This window comes from Malus domestica, chromosome 04 (genome assembly GCF_042453785.1).
Source record: "Malus domestica chromosome 04, GDT2T_hap1".
Taxonomy (NCBI): Eukaryota; Viridiplantae; Streptophyta; class Magnoliopsida; order Rosales; family Rosaceae; genus Malus; species Malus domestica.
In genome coordinates, this window is record NC_091664.1 from 17,642,853 (window position 1) to 17,665,441 (window position 22,589).

At 40.4% G+C, this 22,589-nt stretch overlaps 1 protein-coding gene across 1 annotated transcript; it reads right to left on the reverse strand.

Moving 5' to 3' along the window:
• Window positions 1-7,983: 7,983 nt before the first annotated feature.
• LOC103433233 (ubiquitin-like protein 5) lies at window positions 7,984-9,893 on the reverse strand. The gene is made up of 2 exons (XM_008371469.4): window positions 9,554-9,893; window positions 7,984-8,202 (listed from the first exon to the last, which is right to left on the reverse strand). The coding sequence occupies exon 1, from the start codon at window positions 9,775-9,777 to the stop codon at window positions 9,556-9,558; it is 222 nt and encodes a 73-aa protein (XP_008369691.1). The 5' UTR covers window positions 9,778-9,893; the 3' UTR covers window positions 7,984-8,202; window positions 9,554-9,555.
• Between the last annotated feature and the right edge of the window lie 12,696 nt (window positions 9,894-22,589).

Genomic DNA, 22,589 nt, shown 5'->3' on the forward strand with positions numbered 1-22,589 from the left:
CACCCATCCGGGTAAATTCTACAGCACGAGAGGGTAAACTAATTCCTCGACACCCATCAGGGTTAACTCTCCAGCGCGATAGGGTAAACCAATTCCCCGACACCCATCTAGGGTCTGCTATCTAGTGTGAGAAGGTAAGCCACTCCGGAATGTACAAACGTGGATGAGTTGTAGGACTGTTCAAGTCCCCTTAATGCATCGGTTGCCTGGGCCGGACGACACCTAGAATTGGCCACAATAGCCATTCCACTGGAATAGACTTAGCCAACTGAATGATTCAATTTCACGGGATCTCGAGTCTCTAACCGAAAGAGATACTAAGTGCAGGACCTCTGCCCATGAAAGAATTTACGTGACAAGATGGTCCGTCCTCGACGTGCAAATCTTCATGAAATGGCTTGATTTTAAAGTGTTGTAATACTAGTTAAGCAACCTGCGAAATCAAAGCTGCGACTCGGAAGGATATGGCCTCTAAGGAGTGACTTCGCCTACACCTTACGCCAAAAAACGCCTCCGAAAGCCAGAGATGACACTTGAAGTGGTTACGCGAGTCGTCTACTTCTGTAAGTAAGACACCTGGCCGACAACCCGACGACTAAAAGCCCAAGGTAGCCCTTAAGCTGAAACTTACACCTGCCATGACTATGCGGACTCGCCTGATAATTTACAAGTAGCACTTCCAGCCGACGGTCTATGGTTTAAGTTTTGCTGGGAAAAAGTCAAGTGTCACGACTATAATAGCTATGCAGACATCCTCTGCTTCCTACGAAAAGTATGAGTCCGGTCAACTGCTCTATAAGTAAAAAATCTCGCAATGTGCTCCCAGAGGGCCAAAGCTCAAGAAGCCACTAAAGTCAAGTGTCATAACTATAGCAACTACACGAACATCCTCTGCTTCCTACAAGAAGCACGAGTACGACCGATAACTCTATAAGTAAAAAATATCGCAATATGCCCTAAGAAGGCTAAAGCTCACAAAGCTACCCAAAGCCGAGATTCACAGCTTTAGTAGCTATGCAAACTCACCTGCCTTCAATGGAGATAACAAGTTCGGCCGCCAGCTCTATAAGTTGGAAATCCTGCATTTCTTCCTTTAACAGGTAAAGCTCTAGAAGCCCTAAAGCCAAAACTAAAGCCTAAGGTGACCGCCTGAGTCAACTGCTCTATCGAAGTAGCCAACTCAAATGCCCGTTCTACGGTAAAGTTTTACGAAATGCCTTAAGCAGGCAAGGCTCCCAAAGCCCCGAAGCCGAAACTAAAACTTAAGTGACGATGTGGGATCAACTACTTCGTTGAAGCAACTCACCCAACCTACGCAAAATAAAAGGATGAAGCAAAAACAAGGAAAATTGTTTATTAAATTTCTAGCAAATTAATAAACCGACTCGAAGGCCAACAAAGTTCAAGCAAAGTAGAACAAAAAGGAAAATAAGAAAATTCCTAATTCTAAGAAAAAAGACTACTCCTTGGTAACCTGCGTAACCACTGGTTCCTCAACTGCCATACCTTCAGTAGCCGCACCGCTCCCAGCAGCCAAAGTTTCCATCAGCTCATACTTAAACGCTCCTGCCTGGACTGCTTGACCCTCAGCTGCTCCACCAAAGGCAGCCTCAAGCAAGAAATCGAGCAAATCAACTAGAGAAATGGAAAAAAGTCTCAAAGTCCTTCTCGGAAAACTCATAATCCGACGGCCTGCCTTGAAGATGGTTTACATAACCAAACTTGTAGAAATCGGTCTGACAAGGAGCAAACGTCATTTCGTGACCAGCTTTCTCATTCTTCATCTGCATATTCTCCTCAACAAGCCTAGTGCGAGCACCCTGCAGCTCATTCAGTTCGTTTTTAAGGTTTTCGCTAGCAGATAGCGTGCCTTGCAGATCCATTTCCTTTGACTCAAGCTTATTGGCAACCTCCTTGAGACGAGACACTTCAGCATGCATGAAGATAAGCTCATCGTCCTTGGCAAAACAAGCAGATCATAGCTTCGAATTAACACGCTCAAGGTCCTCGACCACCAGAGAAACACGACTAACTTCTTTCTCTGTAACTTCCAACATCGCTTGAGTCGCACTAAGCCTAGCATTCAAATGGGCGACCTCTTTATGAGCGATCTCCAGCTGCAAAGAAATGGGGGCAAAGACATCATACCCTTTCAAAACGATGAATTCAGATTCGAGTTTCTCGATCTTTTTAACAACCGAGAGAAGCTGAGCCACCAATGCCACTTTGGCCTCCTTAGCACACTTGACAGCATCATGATCAACACATATAGACTCAGTTGCCAGGATCAAAGTCTTATGCATTGTAGCAATCAGGGAAGACCTCATCGAGTAGGCAGAACATTTCGCAACACTGTCAACAAACTTGGTGCATGCATCGATGTCCTCAAGCAGGTCAACCTTCAGCAGTGCACAAACCTCTGGAAATTCGCTAGCCTTAAACTCGGTGGATCTTTAAAACTGCTCGTACGAGTAGATTTCCCCTTCTTAGCAGATGAATCAGTCATGGTAGAAGGAGGAACAGGCCTAGAAGCAACCTTAGCAGCTGAATCCACCTTCCCACTTTTCATAGTGGTAAGCCTCTCAGAAACTGATCCAGACTTAACTCCCGACGGACGTTTCGACATAAACCCGAACACCGGAGGTGTTACCGAACCCTTCCGCTGGGTAAGTCTCTCAACAATGGATGCAGGCACCTTTAGAGCAGCAGGTTTCACAGGCTTATGCTCAACGGTTTTATTCACCCCCTTAGGGGAAATTAGATCAATAATAACCCTTTCGGCAGCAGACGAGCTCCCACGAGCAGCAGAAGAAGCTCTTAGCTTCTTCTCAGCCGAAGGTTTACAAACAGGTGAGGTCTTTTCTTTCCACCCTCATTGGCTGCAGGCTTTACAGCAGTGATTGGGCGAGCCAACGCCTCATCATTTATCCCCTTTATCTCCTTCTTCGAAGGCAAGCCACATTTCTCTCGACGAAAAGGGCTGAGCAGCCAGCGCCACTCACGGTACTCAGTAGTAATGCCCAAGGCAACGTGCACTTTCTTCATATCTGCAAAAGTCTTTGGAGTTAAGCCAAACTCCGAATCTATGCAAAGTAAGAAAGACGATCAATAAATTGAAGACATGGAGTAGCTTAACAAAAACTGAAGCAGGACAAGAATAAAACAGTTCACTTACCACTAATAAAGATAGTCGGGACACGCAGCCTAGGAGAAAAGTCAAACTCCCACTCTTTGTTCACCTCAAAGGTATCTTTCGCCCACTCATGGTCAGCTTTGCTAGAAGCATCGAGCAGCCTATGGCAAGACCTCAGCTACCCTACACATTCTTTGTGGCCAATTTAAAGAAGTACCAAAACACATTTATGGTCAAGCCAAGATCAAAGAACCTACTCAAGTTCGACAACCCCACCATTACACGAATTGCATTTAGGGAATACTAAGCAGGCGCTCATTTCATAGAGAAGATCACCTCCTAGAAAAGACACGACATGGGGGGAGGCCTGCGCCTCCTTCCCCCTTTTCTTCCGCTCCCAGCACTCCCCAAGGCAGGCCCAGGTCACCCACGCAAGAAAGCCGGCCCATGCCAGCCTCTCTCCCTCTTTTCTCGCCTACACAGGCATGTGCCTAGCAGCCTTGAAGACCCTGCCCAAGCCTGTTTCCCTGCGCCCCAACGCGCCGATCCTCTAGGCCCAAGTCGAGTCATCCACCTGGCCCACACTAGCCGACCCATACCGCGTTACTAAGCAGCCACAAGGCTCCCATGCCGTGTGTTACCCACACCAAGGCTCGCACCAAGCCAATTTTTCAAGTCCCAAGACTCCCAAAAAATTCAAGAAGAAAAAAATTTAATTTTTCTTACCTTGGTGCGGCACGGAGAAGAACAACTACAACAAGAGACACTCTTTGCAAGGGCAAGAGAAAAAGAACGCTAGGGGTGAGGGAATAAAAATTTCCTTTAGCTTATCTTCCTTGTTGGAATAATGATTGTTCTCCAAATATACTTAATCCCCTGCATAAGGCATAATTAAATAGGTATTGACGGAAATTATTTTCCTTTTCCTAGAAGAAGTCTATCTCCAAATCAAGAAAAAAGATTAAGTTCAAATTGGGAAACAATTCTACAAACCCAAGCAGCTTGGGATTTCTACACCTATTGCCCTTTTCATGCGTGCAGCCCAATAGGTATGGGGGCATTTGTGGAGCCTAAAATAATCCCAAAAAATTCTAAAGGCGACACGTGGACTTTTATTCAAGAAAGACAAGATTGCCCTCAATAAATGGGTAGGCTTCTTAGATGCTCCCACGTGCAGCTCACATCCTTGGAGGACTCAGTAGCTGAACACAACTGCCCACAGCTCACCTGCCCTTGGCAAGGAATTAAAGATAAGGATTAATTACCCAAATCTTATCTTTAATACATTCCTAATTGAAGATTGACTCCAATCAAGTAAGTAATCCTAATTTAAATCAATTAGGGATAATTACCCCCATTGTCTCAAAATATTATCTCCTATTAAATATCTTGGGAATATTTAGAGAATATTTCTCCATTAAACACTATATGGCCGGCCCTAACCTTATAAATACCCCATATTCTACCAAATTTTGAGAGCTTTTGCAACCCTAAAAAAGCCCTAAACACTTTACTCTCTTAGAGAAACTAACTTAGGCATTGGAGATCCGTTGACCTAACCCCCCCCCACCCAACCTCGTGGGCGCGTGAGGCTTAGGTCTCTGATCAAAGGTGTTGATTGTTTTGCAGGTGCATTTTCGTCAAGATTGAAGATGTCGAAAATTTGCATCGACAATTTCCATTTCGCATTTTCATTTTACGAATTTCCCTCGTCGGGATAAGAGTCACGAGAGGCATCAAATAGAGCGAGGACTAATTAAGAAGGTTGAATTACTCATTTGTCACGAAGGAAACTTATCCATTCCAATTCCCTCCACAATAGTAAGATCAATTAAGAATGACTTTCCCTCCAAATAAAAAATCATTCTTTCTCCAATGAATATGTGAATGTGTACCTTGAACTTAGGAGTTATCCAAGCCAATGCAATTTTGAAGACCAAACAAGGCCGATATGATTTTGGAGGCAACATGTAGGGGTGGGTTCAGTACGATTACCGTATCAAACTTTCGGTTTAGCAAAATCTATTATCATTACCATACCAAACTTTCGGTATACCGAAGTTTGGTATTGCCAAATAGTTCGGTTGGCATGGTATGACAACGGTAATTGCAACTTTGTTTTGGGACAAAAATTTGTTTTTATTTTTTCAACCCAATTCAAGGGACAAACTTTTTTTTGTACCTTTATCTCATACATTGTAGCCTAAATTCATCTATTATTTATCATTCACAATTCACACACAACAATTCAAATGATGCATCAAGATTCATGATGAAAATTAAGCTTACAATCCAAATAGAAGTTACGAATCAAAATAAATAGAAGTTAACAATCCAAATAGAAGTTAAAGTTTCAAACCAAATGAAAATTGGAACTAAACTTCAAAAAGTAAAATTCATTGATCAATTCTTCAAGCTTCAGATGTCGAAGCTTTTGGATGAGGCATTGAACTTGTAGAAGATTGAGCTTGTGTCAAGCTTACATTACAAACAAAGAAAACATATTAGTAGCAAGAAGAATTAAAGTTGAAAGCATTTAATAACAAATTTACTAAAAAGTTTAAAGCATATCTTACTTGTTTTCACTTCTTCCATTTTCTTGTAAAATTGAAGCATATCTTTCGTTGGTTCCTTGTAGAAGTTTACTTCATCCGCCCTAAACCAATCATTAGTACACACTAGTGCCTCTACCAATTTAGGAGTCAAGGATGCCCTAAAAGGGTCAACAACCCTCCTCCCTAGGCTAAATGCATTTTCGCTAGCAACTGTAGAAGTGAGGATTGCAAAGATATCCTTGGCTATTTGTGAAAGAATTGGGAACTCCTTTGTGTTTGATTTCCACAAACTCAAGAGATCAAAGGCACTAACAACAATGCTAATATAAGTAGGGTTTTATTTTCAAATTATTGAAATATTATAAATATGTGTTATATAACTATATATTATATAATTTATAAATTATATATTATATTATATTTTCGGTATGGTACGGTAATACCGTAGTAATGGTATCCATTACCAATATTGTACTATGAAATTTTGGTACGGTACAATACCGTACCATTACTTATTGGCATAAAAAATTTGGCACAAAATCGGTATGGCATGGTAATTTAGCAAGAAAACCAGAAGGCGAATAAGATAACAACCCATTAGCAGTGAAGCTTAAGCTAAGCCCCATCAACCTGATTGAATAATACCAACTCAAAATCTTAAACATTCAGTATATTGTTAATTTCTTCAAACTTTACATGAGAATGACACAAAATGTACACACACACACACACACACACACATATGTGTGTGTATGTATGTAGGGTGAAGTGCCAATTTAGTCTTTAAATTATTATGTCAATGAAAATTAAGACTCTAAATTAGGGCTGGGCCAAGCCCAATTTTGAAGGGACCGGACTAGACTCGGGTTTAAAAGAAATGGATCGGGTACAACAAATTTTAATACAAGACCCGAACCTAACCTAACCCGTTTCAAGTCGGGTCCACGAGTCCTTTTTTTTTCTTTTTTTTTTCTCTATTCTTCTTCTTCGTCAACTTAGTAAAGAGCACTCGGAATTGGCCGAGTTGCACCAAATTAGGCGGTCACCAGTCAAGTATAGAGCTTCGTGCCCACCGTTTTCTCCGATCTACAACAAGCCATCTTTGTCTTCTTCGATTTGCAACACGCCATCTTCATCTTCTCTAATCTACAACAAACTATCTTCGTGATGTCATGACTTGTGTGGTGGCTGATCTGATGTCGACGCAATTGATTCGAGGGGTGGAAGGGAAGAAAGAGAACCCTAAAGTTCTCTAAGTCTAGGATGTCGTCAAGGACTCGAGGAAGACAATCGAGGTTGCTGGGCCGACATGGTTGTTGCCATTGCCTAGACTGGGGACTACAGTGATGTCGGGGTGGTGGAGAAGATGACTGATGGAAAGTGACAGTGTGGGTGGAAGAATCGTGGAGAGGACGACGCACATGAGAGAGAATCGATTGAGGACTCGAGTCACAGATAGAAAGGAGACCTAGGGTGAAACTAACGGTTAATAGGATCTGCGACGATGATGGGGTGGTGATGGTCGTGACGACAGTGATGGGTGACGATGGTGGTGAATTGGTGGTGGTCTGTGTTCGGTGATGTCGGCGAGGAGAAATAGAATTGGGAAAAGATGAGTGAGTGGGAAGGGAGGCTAGGACCGCTAGGTCACTCGAAGAAGAGAAACAAATCCCATCTAGATTCCATTCATTCCATTTTAGAAACTGGTCGGGCCAGGGCTCCGTGCTTCTATAGATTTGGACTCGCCCTGCCCCGTTTCTTTTTTAAAAAAATTAGACTCAACCCGTACTTCCTAGACCCATTTGCCCACCAGCACTCTAAATTATTTTTTCTGTAATTAAGTCTCTAAATTCATTAAAATTGTTAATTTCATCCCCACTATTACATTCAAAGCTATTTTATTCAATTTTTCGTAAACTTAAGTCATTTGACACACTTTAAAGTATAATACCAATTTTTTCTTGCCTATAAGCCCTTAAAATTTCATATAGGTTGGGAATCTAACATTTAATTACCTTCCAAAGTTGACTCCATACAATATTTTTTTCATGTAAAATTACCAATCTACCCTCCAATGTGTATCACATGCCAGTAATATTATTTAAATTGACCAAAAATTAAATATAATAGCTTCAAATATAATATTAGGAATGTAATTGACAGATTTTTATAATTTCATGGGCTGATTTTTTTGAAAAAATAGTTTAGGGACCTAATTTTCACTCAGATGATAATTCAGAGGCTAAATTGACAGTTCACCCATAAATACACACACACACACACACTGGTTCACCGTATGACAATCGCAGACTATCATTACTGAATACTAGACTGAATGCATGGCAACACCGTTACACAAATGTGTATGCGGTTAATACTTGTATGTATGTAGCCAAATAGTTTTAGGAAACACAAGAATCTGCACCATTCTACACTTTGAAATACATACAGCCACTTCTTATAGAGACTAAACGCCAATCCCAGCGCCAGTGCATTGTAATAAGACCACAACACCTGAAAGCACACACAAACTTCTATGTTAATGTTCTGAAACTTCCAAATCAGGGAGAAGAAAACTTAGGATGCACCTTCATCAATGGCAGAAGATGCCTTGATGGTAAGATGGAAAATTATCTACCAATTAGTATATATGCATTATTCACTGACAACTGCTAAGTGATGTAGGCTTTTCACTTGGTTTAAGATAACCAAAAACACTTGAAGAACAACTGAATAGCATTTCTGGATCACAAAAACCCCTCTTTAGTGCCTCCTGAAGAGGCACACCAAGAAAGCACTTGGATTTTAATAAACATGTTGTGCTTGTAGAAAATTAAAGAAAGAAAAAAAACACTTGTGAGAAGCCTCATAAGTGCTTTCTGCAAAAGCATTCTCAACCAGGCACTAAGATACCACTTGAGGATTCTCTATTTTCCAATTAAAAGAGATGGTATAAGTTTCATCAATTTGGCCAAAAATGGGTCAGTGCTGCTAGACATGGATATTGACTCAGTGGGTACTGTTTCACATGGACACTTAAGTTTGTTTGATATACCCATGTTGGGCAAAACAAGACTCCAGCATTGCATGGAATACATGCCACAAGCCGATATTCATCGAAAGGTTGGTTGATTTCCAACATCTAAATGACAGAAAACCGGCACTCTTAACTAAGTCCATCCACGGATCAAGCCTATTTCATTCGTCATATTTAATTAACAGTTGAACACAACAGAAGCCCCAACCAAACACAAAACTCACTCTTTGGTCCTATTAAGGTCTGTCTGCTGGTTTTATATAGGGATGAACTGGCCTTGCAGGGCTAGTCATGCCTAAAGAGGCACAAACCTAATTGCCTTTGTCCTACTAGCTAAGAGTTCATACAACAACAACAACAACAACAACAAACCCTTTCCCACTAAGTGGGGTCGGCAGCTAAGAGTTCATACAAAAATAAAAAATAAATCCCTACAGAGCATCACTTCACTATGTCAGAGCCATAAAAAGTTAAAAACTAGTACCAATTGAAAATCGACGAGGATATTAACTAACACAAGAAACCCAAAAACTCAAAAAATTCAATTCATCCAACAATTCTAAAAACCTAACAAACAATCGAATTGCCCCAAATTGAGTAAAATTAATAACTTATAGCATAATAAAAGATGAAATTTCAAAGATTATACCCAAGCCCTTAGTTCTAATAATTGAAATTCGACAAGGAAACTAACTCATATAAATAAACCCTAAAACTTAACCCAATTCACCCAACAAATCACAAACCGTGAAAACTAACATAATTTCCGTGAAAACTAACACAATTTCCCCTAAAATCTGAAATTACAGAGAGATTTCAATTCCCAACCTTCAGTTGTAGTAGAGCTCGAGGCCCATGCCGTCATGAATCTCGTAGTCCTTGAGAGTGATGTGGTCCTTGTAGACGTTGTACCACTTCTGAATCCGAATCTTGTCGGAGCGGGTGCCCGTCTGAGCCGCCACCAGCTTCTTCAGGTCGCCGATGGTGTCATCCTCGTTGCACTTCACCTTCACCTTCTTCCCCAGACGGTCGTTTAGAACCACCTCGATCATCTTCTACTCTTCGAATTTCAATCGATTGCCCAAATCAAAAACCCTGATCGATCGTGCAGAGAGAAATTTGGGAGACTTACAGCGAATAACGGAGGGATTCTGATAGATATTTGCTTACAGGGCCTTTTTGGTCCTTTTATTATCTTCATGCCTCGCCGACAACAGAAGTCTACGAGTTTACTTTTCTTTTCAAATCCTAGTCTTTCCTGGGCTGTTTGTTTCACCTTCGTAGGTGGGTTGGACCTAAATTACTAAAGTGGTCCTATGTTTGGTATGCACAAGGATTAAGTTTAATGAGATTACACAAAGTTCATTTAGATTATCTCATTCGCTAGGAGTTCTTAGCAAGAACCCCCAAATTTCACCACTCTTAAGACCCTCCCTCGAGGAAGAGAATCGTCGTCCATCCTGCGAGAGAGAGAGAGAGAAAGAGAGAGAGAGATAGAGAGAGAGAGAGATAGAGTTGTAGCACGTCTTGTTCGCTCCTCGCCCTACTCTCTTATCCTCGTCCTCCTCACCCTCGTTTACATCCTGCTCACCCTCATCTGCTCCTCGTCTGGTAAATTTCTTATCCGATGATTTATTTCTTTGATTTTGTTTTGCAAATCATAATATTACTGTGCTTTGTTCAATTTCGTTGTTTTGGGCTCGGGAAATTTTCAATAATAGACATTCGTACTTGAAAAAATTAGGGTTTTTATTTTTAGGTTCAAATTGAGATTAGAATTTGGGTTTTCAAATTTCTACTTTTCTGCATTCTAACTATTGTTTCTTCATATGATCAACACCTCCTGATCTCTAATATTTGTCATGAAGTGGATTTGATATAAATTTCAAAAGACATGATCCCTTGCCCCCTTAACTTTCCCATATCGGCTGAGGTGGTGTTGAGTTTTATATTCAACTTTAGCTTCGCTTATAGTCGTGCTATGTTCTCTCTTTTTCCTTGGCTATAATGGAGCATGTTCTTATTGGTTCTTTGTTGTTGCTGCCTCTGCATTTGGCCCGTTTTATTTTCTAAAAACTTAAGTCTATAGTGGTTGTTTTCATTTTATTTATTTTTTTTTCAAATGGAAATGCCCTTGTGGAGCCAAAAATAATCAAGAAGATTATGGAGGCGACACGTGGATTTTTGGGGTAAAAAGACAAAATTACCCTTGAGGCACATCAGGATTCCCATGCGCGTGCAACGGACAATAACAGCTCAATCAAGATCAAATGTGATCAAAATGGTATTCTTTTAAACCCTTTAATCACTCCTCATCAAATCCTCATCCATAAGGTAACTCCCAATTATCCTTTTCAAATTGGGATTAATTGCCAAAATCAATTGATTAATTTCCTAATTAATTGATTAATTGCCAAAATAATTGCAAGGTATTATTTCACATAATATCTTGCAATCAATCCCACAAATCAACCAAATGTGGCCGGGCCCGATTCTCCTTATAGGGCCAGCTACACCTCTATATAGCCACTCATTTTCTCCAAAACCTAATTCCATTCTTCTCCTAAAATTCTCTAAACACTTTCTCTCAAATTCTAACTTTGGTATCAGAGGTTTTTCGGCCAAAGCCCCCCATTCATCATAGGCGCATGAGGCTCTTGGCCTTGACCTTAGGTGTTAATTGTTTTGCAGGTGCACTTTTGTCCAAGAAGAAGAAGGCGGAAATTTGTATCCACAAATTGGTGCTTTCATTGAGAGTCTTGATTTACACGCTCGTAAAAGACTCTCGCATTCAAGATTTCTAATTTTTTGTTCATTCGTAGATTTTTTGTACCTTCTTATTTCTAGAATTTTTTATACAAAAATTCTTTGAATAAACGTAAAAGAAAAATACAATGATAAGAAATTCAGAACTACGATGAACGGAAATTCCAAAGTTCAAGAATTTCGACCGCAGTGATCAACGAGGCTTAACGCGATGATGAGTGGATTGGCACCACCCCTACTGGGCACCACGATAGCAGCCACCATGATGGCCATCACGACAACAACCACCGTGGCCACCTTTGGTAGGCCCACAACTCACGAAAAGGAATAGGCCAAGCATCTACGCTCATCGCACACGGCGCAACCCATGCATGTGGCCCAGCCCACGCCAGCGATCCGATTTACTCCAACGGTCCGACCCACTCCCACGGCCCAATTTGAGATCTAACCCATTCCCGTGGTATCCCAAGCAGCCTAAACCAGTACAAGACCGGTTCAACCGTCCCAACTCCAAATTTCTAGGCTAACGATTGAACCGAGGGTATTTTCACCCCATTTCTTCGTAAATTTGACATTTCACAACTCAAATCTCGTGCCCGGAGTCGACCACACTTCCACTACTCAAGGAGACACATACCGTCCAAGCTCTTCCAACCCAAATGGAGAACAACATTTGTCTCGACAAGTCCTAGAGTTGACAAGCACCCTTGCACAGTAAACGACCTTGGTGAATCAGCTTTTGCAACGCACTGAGATGCAATGTGCCCCAGACGAGGTGTCCTGGAGTAAGATAAGGGCAAATAAAAAACCTCTTTAGCAGCATCCCGGCAAGTAGCCACTCGACCAGCCACGAACCAAGCGTTCTGGCAGTGTACACTCCCGATTGGGCCCCCGAGATAGCGTATATTCTCGTCTTAGTGCACGAATGAGCATACACTCTCAGTTAGGCTCACGGACGAGCAATACTCCGATAACCAACATGAGCAACCTTCCAAGCGAAGTGTTCATTCACATCTAGGTCTGTAAGGAGCATCCTTCACCTTACATCGGAGCAGACAGCACGACGGATGCAGAGAAGCAGATACTCAGTTCGGCTCAAGTTCAACAGACAATCTATGAGGAATTCCCTCGTTTGCTAGGAAAGAACCACATGCACCACCACCGCGACATAGACGAGTCGAGCACATAGAATAGTAGCCTAGACCAATAGGTCACGAGCAGGGGTAGCTGAGAGATTCGCTACCCCAACAAATGAAAATTCAGGAAAAACTAGAAAGGCTCCTAACCGAGCAATTGTGCGATTTCCAACGCAACTAGGTAATTGACGAGGCATTATGATGGGACATGACCAACATAAGCAGGTCACCTTTCATGGACAAGATCAAGCAGGTAGAGCCTTCACGCAAGTTCAACATGCCACATTTCACATCCTTCAAAAGAGATAAAGACCCAAATTGACACTTGAATCACTACTGAAGCACAATGGTCCTTTATTGGAACAACGATGCTCTTATGTGCTAGATGTTCACCACCACTTTACAAGGCGAGGCGCAAGATTGATTCTATACCCTGTTGCCATAATCATTTAGAGTTTTGATAATCTTCCTTTGGTTTTCACCAAGGAGTATTCATCATACCACTCGATCAAGAAGAAGTTCGACCTTTTGTTCAACATGAAGAAAAACCCAAATGAGTCACTTCGTGATTATATGAAGAGGTTCAAAGTAGAGAAGGCAAAGATAGTAGGATGCAATGACTCGATAGTTAGTACAGCCTTCCAAAAAGGACTACCAGCAGACCATTTGATGTTCGAAAAATTGATCATGAAAGAAGATCTAACTTTGGCAGACTCTTTCACTCTGGCAGAGAAGTATGCACTTTAAGATGAGGCTTGTTGATGCATATTCAAGGTAAATCCGAGCAATCTTGAATATGAGATCCCCCACTACTCTGAAGGAGATTCAAGGTCTGATAGGCGAGCATCCGCACTCAACCGCTTACCCTTACGGTCCACCGATCAACATGAGCCATTTTTTCGACTCAATCGAAAAAGAGCAATAAGAAAAATAGAACAATGAGTGCGAGAAAACATTCAAAGACTTGAAGAAGTACCTGACATCACATCCCTATTATCCAAACCTAAAGTAGCAAAAGACTTGTTTACATGCTTGACGGTATCTGAAGCAGCAATAAGTTCTACCCTCATACGAGAAAAGCTAAAGACCTGACTACCTGTATTCCACAGTTCAAAAGCTCTTCTCAATGCGGAAACCAACTACCAGAAATTCAAAAGATAACTTTGGCGACAATTGTTGCAACACGGAAGCTCAAGTTATACTTTCAGATGCAAGCAGCCATCCTTATGACGCACTATTTTGCCCAAACCAGATGCATGACGATAAAGGCAATAACTCATGACAGATAAAAAGTTTTCTGACGAACGCAAGAACTCAGCCCAAAAGGTACACCAAGGGTAGACGAACACTAGAATGACACATTTGGAAGCAAGTTTTATCCTTGTCACCGTAAAAGATTCTACATAGGAGCAACATGTACCAGCAGTTGAGCACCAACTCCTGCTGCGGTCACACGGCCCCAGCCGACCCTTGCTCCATAAATCAACTCTAGAGTGGCCCAATACCAGCAGTTGAGCATCTCCTGCTACGTGTAACATAGCCCCAGCTCCATGCCTAGCCTAGGCGACACAACAAAATGACCCAATGACGCCTCGAAGGCAACTAAGCATGCCTTAGCCACTCCTGCTTCACCCGATGGAGACTTCTGGCATTTACACATCGACGACGCATCCATCTACAAAGGCTCGGGAGCAGTCGTGGTCCTTGTCACCCCAAACGGTTCGATGCTCGAACAGGCAATCACTCTAGGCTTCAAAGCATCCAGCAACGAAGCAGAGTATAAGGGTCTACTAGCAGGCATCCGAATGGCAAAAGACTTGGCGATGAAACAGCTTGCGATCCATTCTAATTCCTAGCTAATCACCAGCCATACTAATAGGGAGTACACGGCAAAACATCTGAATATGGCGCAATACCTAGAGAAGGTACGAAAGCAACTTAAGGGATTTCAAACTTGCACCCTCACTCAAGTTCCACGGGCAGACAATGCCTATGCGGACACACTAGCCGGTCTAGGCTTCACCCTTGACCATTAACTCAAACGCTCTATTCCGATAGAGTATCTAGACAAGCAAAGCATAGAGGCGAAGCCAGCAGCTAAGGTGTCACAGGTTAGTGTAACTCCAAACTGACAAGATTCCATTATAGACTACCTAGTCAATGGCACACTCTACATGGAAAGATTGGAGTCTAGAAAGCTTCAAACAAAGGCAGCATGCTATTACATGTGGAACGGCATTCTCGTCCAAAGATCCTACACTTGACCACATATTCGCTGCCTAGCACCTCCGGACGACCTAAAGGTTCTAAGCTCAATCCACGAAGGCGTTTGTGGAAATCATTATGAAGGCTAATCCTTAGCGCAGAAGGCTCTTAATGCAAGCTACTATTGGCCTACTATTTATCTAAAGAGTTAGTACAAAAGTGTGCGCTACAAGCCGGTACCAGTACTATCTGCCATCGAACTACACCTGCAGACGAGTTATTGGCCATTCATGCAGTGGGCAATCTACTTGGTAGGGCTAATGCCGCCAGCTACTAGGGGCAAAGGCATAATGATCATGGCAACCACAACTCAGACGGACATAGAACGCTTCATATGGAGGAACATCATTTGCCGATTTAGCATCCCTCAATCCATCATTACAGACAACAGCCCACAATTTGTAGGCAAAGATTTGGCCATGTTCTTCCAAAAATATGGCATCAAGAAGCACATGTCCACGCCAAGGTATCCCTAAGGTAATGGGCAGGCCGAAGCATCCAACAAGACGATTCTCGACTGCCTCAAGAAATCCCTCTTTGACAAGAAGGGAAAATGGCTAGACAAACTTCCCGGATGTCTATAGGAGTATCGCACAACCAAATGACGTGCAACCGGTGAAACTCATTTCTCTTTGACATTTGGTTCAGAAGCAATCTTTCATCCCAATGTTGTCGTGCCAAGTATCAGCATTCTACTACCAAGCATCGAGCAGAACAGAAATGAGATGGCTACAAACTTAGATCTGGCAGAGGAGAAATGCGTGGAGGTCATCACCGCATCACAGCCTACCAACAGCAGCTCATCTCCAGCTACAACAAAATGGCTAGGATCCGGTAGTTCCAACTTGGAGATGTAGTCCTAAGAAAAGCCTTCATCACTGCTTGTAGAAAATGCTCCAAAAAGATGGATCTTATCTGGGAAGGTCCGTACAAGATTAGTAGAGTATGTGGCAATGGCAGTTACACCTTTACCACCCTGAACGACAAAGAGATTGAAAAGCAGTGGAACACCTACAATCTGATAAAGTATCATGTATGACCCCAGCTACATCAAAGTCGGAAGACTCAAGCAGCTTGACGGGCATCACCTCACAAGCCGACGATTATCCAATTGTTATGTAGTTCCTACCTTACAGCTAAGTTTTCGTTCGTTTCACTCGTTTTTCAATGAGGAATTCAGAAGTAGTCTGCAGCTTGGCTTTGCTGCATGCTTACAATAACTGATCACTCATTCACTTCAAAAAAAACCGCACCCTTCTTAGGGACTTATCGCAGGAATTGCACCCCCTTGGGGACCAACCATGTTCTCCAATGCGATAAGGTAAACCAATTCCCTGACACCCATTTGGGCCTGCTCTCCAGTATGAGAGGATAAACTAATTGTTCTCTAGTACGAGAGGGTAAACTAATTTCTCTCCAAATGTGAATCAAACTTAGCCCCCGACAAACGGTTTGGCATAAAGTTCGACACTAGGGGCATGATGGAACTTCTACGCTAAGTCTTATCAGCAATCATAGTAGCCATCTTCGACACGACAGGTTTCACTTGCTCAGATGTAGCAACCTCATCTTTCTTCCCCTTTAAAGAAGTCAAGTCAATCACAAGCTTATTAGTAGCAGGCGGACCCTCACGAGCAATAGAGGAAATCTTTGGCTTTTTCTCAGTCGGCATCTCTTGAGCAGGTGAGGAAGATCTCTTTTTTCCACCTTCATTTGCAGCAAGCTCCACGACAGCGATTAGACGAGCCCATACATCCGCCTATATCCTTTTTATCTTCTCTTTTAAGAGCAGCCCGCCTTTCTTCTAGTAAAAAAGACTCAGCAGCCAACACCATTCATGGTACTCGGTAGAAGAGCTCAACCCATGATGGCTTTTCCCTTTTTTTTTTCTCTCGGACCAATAGGCAGGAAGCCTGCATGCCTAGTATTCCAGCAGCCCATGAGCTATGTGACTCGTCTAGCACTGCAACGACTGCCCCGTGTCAACACTATCCAAGAAGAAGACAAGGAAAATTAATTTTTCTTACCTCGGTGAGGCACAAAGAAGACAAAGAAAGCAACGAAAAACAGTCCTTTGCACGACAAGTGTAAAAGATTGCTAGGGGAGGGGGAACAAATATCCTTTAGCTTTCTCTCTGTTGTAGGGTAAAATAAATTGCTCTCTGAAGTTGATTTAATCATCTACTTAAGGTAGACTTAAATAGACTTTAGAAGTAATTTATTTCCCTTTCCTATAAGGATCTAATTTCCAATTAAAAAGGGAATCTACTTCAAAATAGGAAACAATCCTATGTTTCCTAAAACAAAAGAAGATCTCTACACATGCTGCCCTTTCCTGCGAGCAGCCCAACAAGTGTGGGGGCAGTTATGGAGCAAAAAATAATCAAGAAAATTATGGAGGCGACACGTGGACTTTTGGGGTAAAAAGATAAAATTACCCTTGAGGCACATTAGGATTCCCACACGCGTGCAACGGACAATAACAACTCAATCGAGGTCAAAAGTGATTAAAATGGTATTCTTTTAAACCCTCTCATCACTCCTCATCAAATCCTCACCCACAAGGTAACTCCCAATTATCCTTTTCAAATTGAGATTAATTGATAAAATCAATTGATTAATTTCCTAATTAATTGATTAATTGCCAAAATAATTGCAGGACATTATTTCACATAATATCTTGCAATCAATCCCACAAATCAACCTAATGTGCCCGGTCCCAATTTTCCTAATAGGGCCAGCCACATCCCTATATATAGCCACTCATTTTCTCTAAAACCTAAGTTCATTCTTCTCCTAAAATTCTCTAAACACTTTCTCTCTCAAATTCTAACTTTGGCATCAGAGATTATTCAGCCAAAACCCTCCCCACTCATTGTGGGCGCATGAGGCTTTTGGCTTTGACCTTAAGTGTTAATTGTTTTGCAGGTGCATTTTCGTCCAAGAAGAAGAAGGCGAAAATTTACATCCACACTACTGTTTCTTATTGGATTTGGTGTTCTCTTGGATGTATTTTGCAGGTGTCTTGGTGAAGGTAGATGATGGTTTTCTTCCTTTTATTAGTTAGGTCTTGTTTCCTATTAAAAAAAATTAAAAAATATGTGAGAAAAGTTGTTCATTTTTGTTTTTCCTACTTTCTTTTCTGACCATGATACCAAGGTGAAAAGAAAATTTAGAAATGAAGAGATCATATTTGTAATCAATAACTGCAGTACAATAGATAGGTTTAAATAGCATCCATGAATGTCAATGAATAACCTACAAGTTAGCTGTAGAAGAAAAAAAAAAGTAAAAACTTGATAAATGAAATCAACTAGATTAGCTCAATGGAGCCCTCAAATAGCAAAGCCAAATCTACTAATAGCTCAATCATCCCTCAACATAAAGCCTACACCAATGACAATAGCATTCTTACTTACAATACATTAAATTGATATATTTAATTGTGAGACACGATCATGTTTTGTCATTTGGATAAATCTGACATCAAAATACGACTTTTCAGTGATCTCTCTAACATTAATCTCATGTCAAGTCTAATCACCAGATTCTTAATCAAGTATTGAGAATCCAATCATAAATTCCAATAAAAAAGTTACATACCAATTGCTATACATTTTTTGATGATTTCTTCCTTACGAGATATGTAAAAATAGAGTTGCATGCCGCATGTAAGTTAGCATTCAAGGCCATGGCTCTGAGTTCTTGACAAATGAAGATGCTTAACTTTGCTCTGTTTTATCCTTGCTGTTGTTTAATGTTTTATTTTTGTTGTTGCGGTTTGATGTTTTGGTTCTCTTTATATCATGAATTCTTTTGATCTAATTCATTTTATAACATAATTACTTCTTTTGTCAATGCCCTTAATAACAGTGATATTATATATCATGTCATCATTTTTTTTTCCATTTTTTGATAGTTTGAATAGATATGGATCTAGTGAAGCTTTTATTGATCTTATTGTTAGAGATGCTTCAATTTGCGTTTGTACAATACTTGTGTTGATGATGCTACACCCGCTTTGACTAAATGTTCACTTGCTAGACGAGAGATTAGTTTGTGTTATTTGAATGATATGTAGTGATACTGAATGCATCAACGAATTGAGAATGGACGGAAGGACTTTTGGTATATTATGTGACTTACTTCGTCAAGATGAGACGGTTAAAAAGGATGGTTTGGTGGCTTTGGAGGAGCAGGTGTGTATAAGTAGGTATTTCAATATTAGGTTATTTTTAATTTATTACTTTGTAGATGGTGGTTACACAAATGGTGAAGGATTCCTTGCATCATATAGAGGAATACCTTATAATTTATCTAAATGGAAGGGATGAACACCTTCCAATAAGGAAGTATATTTTAACATGAAGCATTCCAAGGTGAGGAATGTAATTGAACGCTGTTTTGGCTTGATAAAGAGAAGGTGGGCGATACTAAGGAGTCTATATTTCTATCCTATAAGAACACATGGTCGAATAACCACAATTTGTTGTATACTACACAATCTTATTAGGCAACATATGTCTATAGATCCAATGGAAAATTTACCAATAATAAAAGATGGCCAAAATACGGAAGAAGGTGAATAAATTAGTAATGTTGGAGCATCTAACCAATGGACTGCAAAGAGGAATGTCATGGCTCAGGAAATGTGTAATGAGTGGAGAGCAATTAGGAACCAATAACCGAACTAGATATATGTGTTAATGATAACTTTTTATTTTAGTTATCCTATTTTTATGCATATGCTTGATATTATGCAAAATGATTGGATTGCAAAATATTGAATGTAATTTATTTTAGTGATTGAATATTATGCAAAATGATTGGATTACAAATCATTGAATGTAATTCGTTTGTATTGATGGGACCTTATGCAAATTGATTCGTATTATTGTGCTTTAGTACTTTCAAATATTTGTTGTTTAGGTATAGGTAGTGATAATAATCTGAATGCTGTTCAAGAGTCGAAAGGAAAGAGGCGTAAATGGGAAGTATTTGAGGAAGAAGCATTGATATCCGTTCTTGAGGATTTTGTTACTAGGAAGCACCGGTGTTACACAACCTATGCTTTTAAACAAGGTATTTTGAGTGAAGTTGCAAAAGCTGTCGATGTTTTATATCCTAATGTTAATATAAACATAAGTTCACATATTGAGTCAAAGTTGAAGAAATAGAGAAAAAACATATAGTTTAGTCCTTGACGTGATGCACACAAGTAGATTTGCATAGAATGATGTCAAAAAGTGCATTGAAGTTGACACTGATGAAGCATGGCAAACTTATATGCATGTTCATATCCTATATTATTTACCAATTAGTTATATTATTCTAGAGATATTTTTGACATATGCTAAAGTTTAATATTGCTATGTTGATATAATATGAGAAAATAAAGATGATGAGGGATGGAGAAGCAAACTTTTTTCACTGTATGATAGATTTACACATATATTTAGAAAGGATCGTGCTACGGATAATGTTGCAGAGGCCCCTGCTGAAATGATAGAGGAGCAAGGCCAAGTGATATTGGAGCTGCAAAATGGTGTTTCTTTAGTGAGTACTAGCAAAGCCAACAAAACAACCGATCTGCAAGTGGTCAAGGAAAGAGGAAAAGAGGTACGGGAAGTTTAAATGATGGAACCTCTTGGTATAATTTTGGATCACTTGATATTCTTCACCTTTCTGGATCACTTGATATAATTTTGGAGAGTAAATTATAGCTATAATTCCTTAGCTTTAACTCAATTGTAGCTTTGATCCCTCAATTAAAAATCCATTAGATATAGTCCTTCAACTTGTCAAACTATGGAGCAGTGGTTTTTCCGTTATGTTTATTGTTAATGTGCTTGTGTGGTAGTACAATGGGACCCACATTATGTTAAATGGGTGCTGAAAGGAATAAAAAATTAGGTATATAAGTTAGATTTTTATTATAAATATTCTACAAAAGAAACAAAAAATAAAAATAAAACATGATTGCCCCCTCCCATCTTTCATCTCCCCATTCCAGGATCTCCATATCTCTTGTAGCTGCACACCAAAGTCATCACACACTGCAAACCTACCCCACTAAACCACCTTCAATCTTCATTATTCGGGTAGATGGGAACCTCAAGATTACGGGTAGTGCTACTCCATTCACCACCAATTTGGGTTTGTTCTGGATTTTGAGAACCATATGCAGCAGGGCAAACTAATGGGGTTTATTTTCAGAGGGTTTGGGAGGAGCTGGGCAAAGCAAAATTGAGAGAGATGGAATCAATCGGTGGTAATTGCGACAGTCTTGCTATTGTACAAAGAACTATGTTTTTAAGGTTTTCAATTATATTTTTTTTGTCAAGGGTTTTCAAAAACTATTCTCTATTACTATACTTGTGGGCCCCATCTGCGAGCCATGTAAGCACCTCAAACGGAGAATTTGACAGTGTTAGAACATAAGGACTTATGCTCCACATTTTATTAAGTTGAAGGACTATATCTAATGGAATTTTAGTTGAAGAACTAAAGCTACAATTGACTTAAAGTTAAGGGATCATAACTACAATCTTAAACAAGTTTCACAGCCTCAGTTTGTGCATCAACACCAGAGACTGGTTTGCCGATCCCTACCTGCCGCCCTCTGACACCCAAATTTTGAATAAAACATGTGGTGGGTCAACAAATTTAGAGAAATCGCACACTTCAAATGCATCACTATAACTCATGCATGCAAAAAAGGACACTTATCCAGGGACTCATTTTTATGCACATAAAAATGAGTGTCTTTTTTTGCCATTTGAGATGCTGTCTTCATTTCTAGGATAGATATATATCAGTTTTTCATTCATTTGTTCCCGAAATGCTTTGTGTATATGTACCTGTGTAAATGTTTGGAAGTAGAAAAGTGTATTTGTTGCATCAGAGTGCATTGAGTCCCATCATTCCAGACCTAAATCAGTCCATTCACAAACTTACTGATATACGGGTGTTTCTTTTAGTACCGATCACATCTGCTCTTACATTTGCTACTGCGTGAGCTTCTGCTGGAATTACCATTCTCATTGCCAGTGATCTTAACAAATGTGGTTTCAATCATTGCAAAAGGTTTGAGACTGCCACAGCTATGGCATCAGCTGGTTTGCTGTGTCACCATCATTTGATTAAACTTCTGGTCACTTGCTTCACGGTGAAACACTGATAAGGAAGAATATTCATCAGGGATTAGAACCTTTTATGTTCTCAACTTTTGGCCTCTTTGGTGTGGAGACATCTCTGCCAAAAACCAGAAAGCTTTTAGGCCTTTTTATTCAAACCAAAGAGCGATGATTGTGCTTCTACAGGTTAATTGTTGGATTGCCCTTATTTTGTACATAGAAATATTTTGGCAGAGTATTATTGAGATGATAATAGCATTTAACATGGAGATGTGTACAAATTTTGGATATTTTTTTTTTTTTTACTATGAAATCATTTTTCGGCATTGTTGGTTTCTTGCAATGCGTTTGACTATTGTATGGTTTGTAAAAGTCCATAAAACATACAATTCTTTCACTCATTGCCTAGCAAGTGCCTGGGAGATACAAATGTTGTCTATGTGATCCGTTTACCTTAAACTTGCTTTAAAACTTCCTAGGGCTCTATATAAGCACTGAAAGCAACATTAGAAAATCTGCAGGCAAGATCGAGATGCCCTGGTGCATTCCATGATGAACGAA

Bases quoted from the DNA above. Each gene is read 5' to 3' on its own strand.
- LOC103433233 (XM_008371469.4), bottom strand. From the start codon at position 9,777: ATGATCGAGGTGGTTCTAAACGACCGTCTGGGGAAGAAGGTGAAGGTG.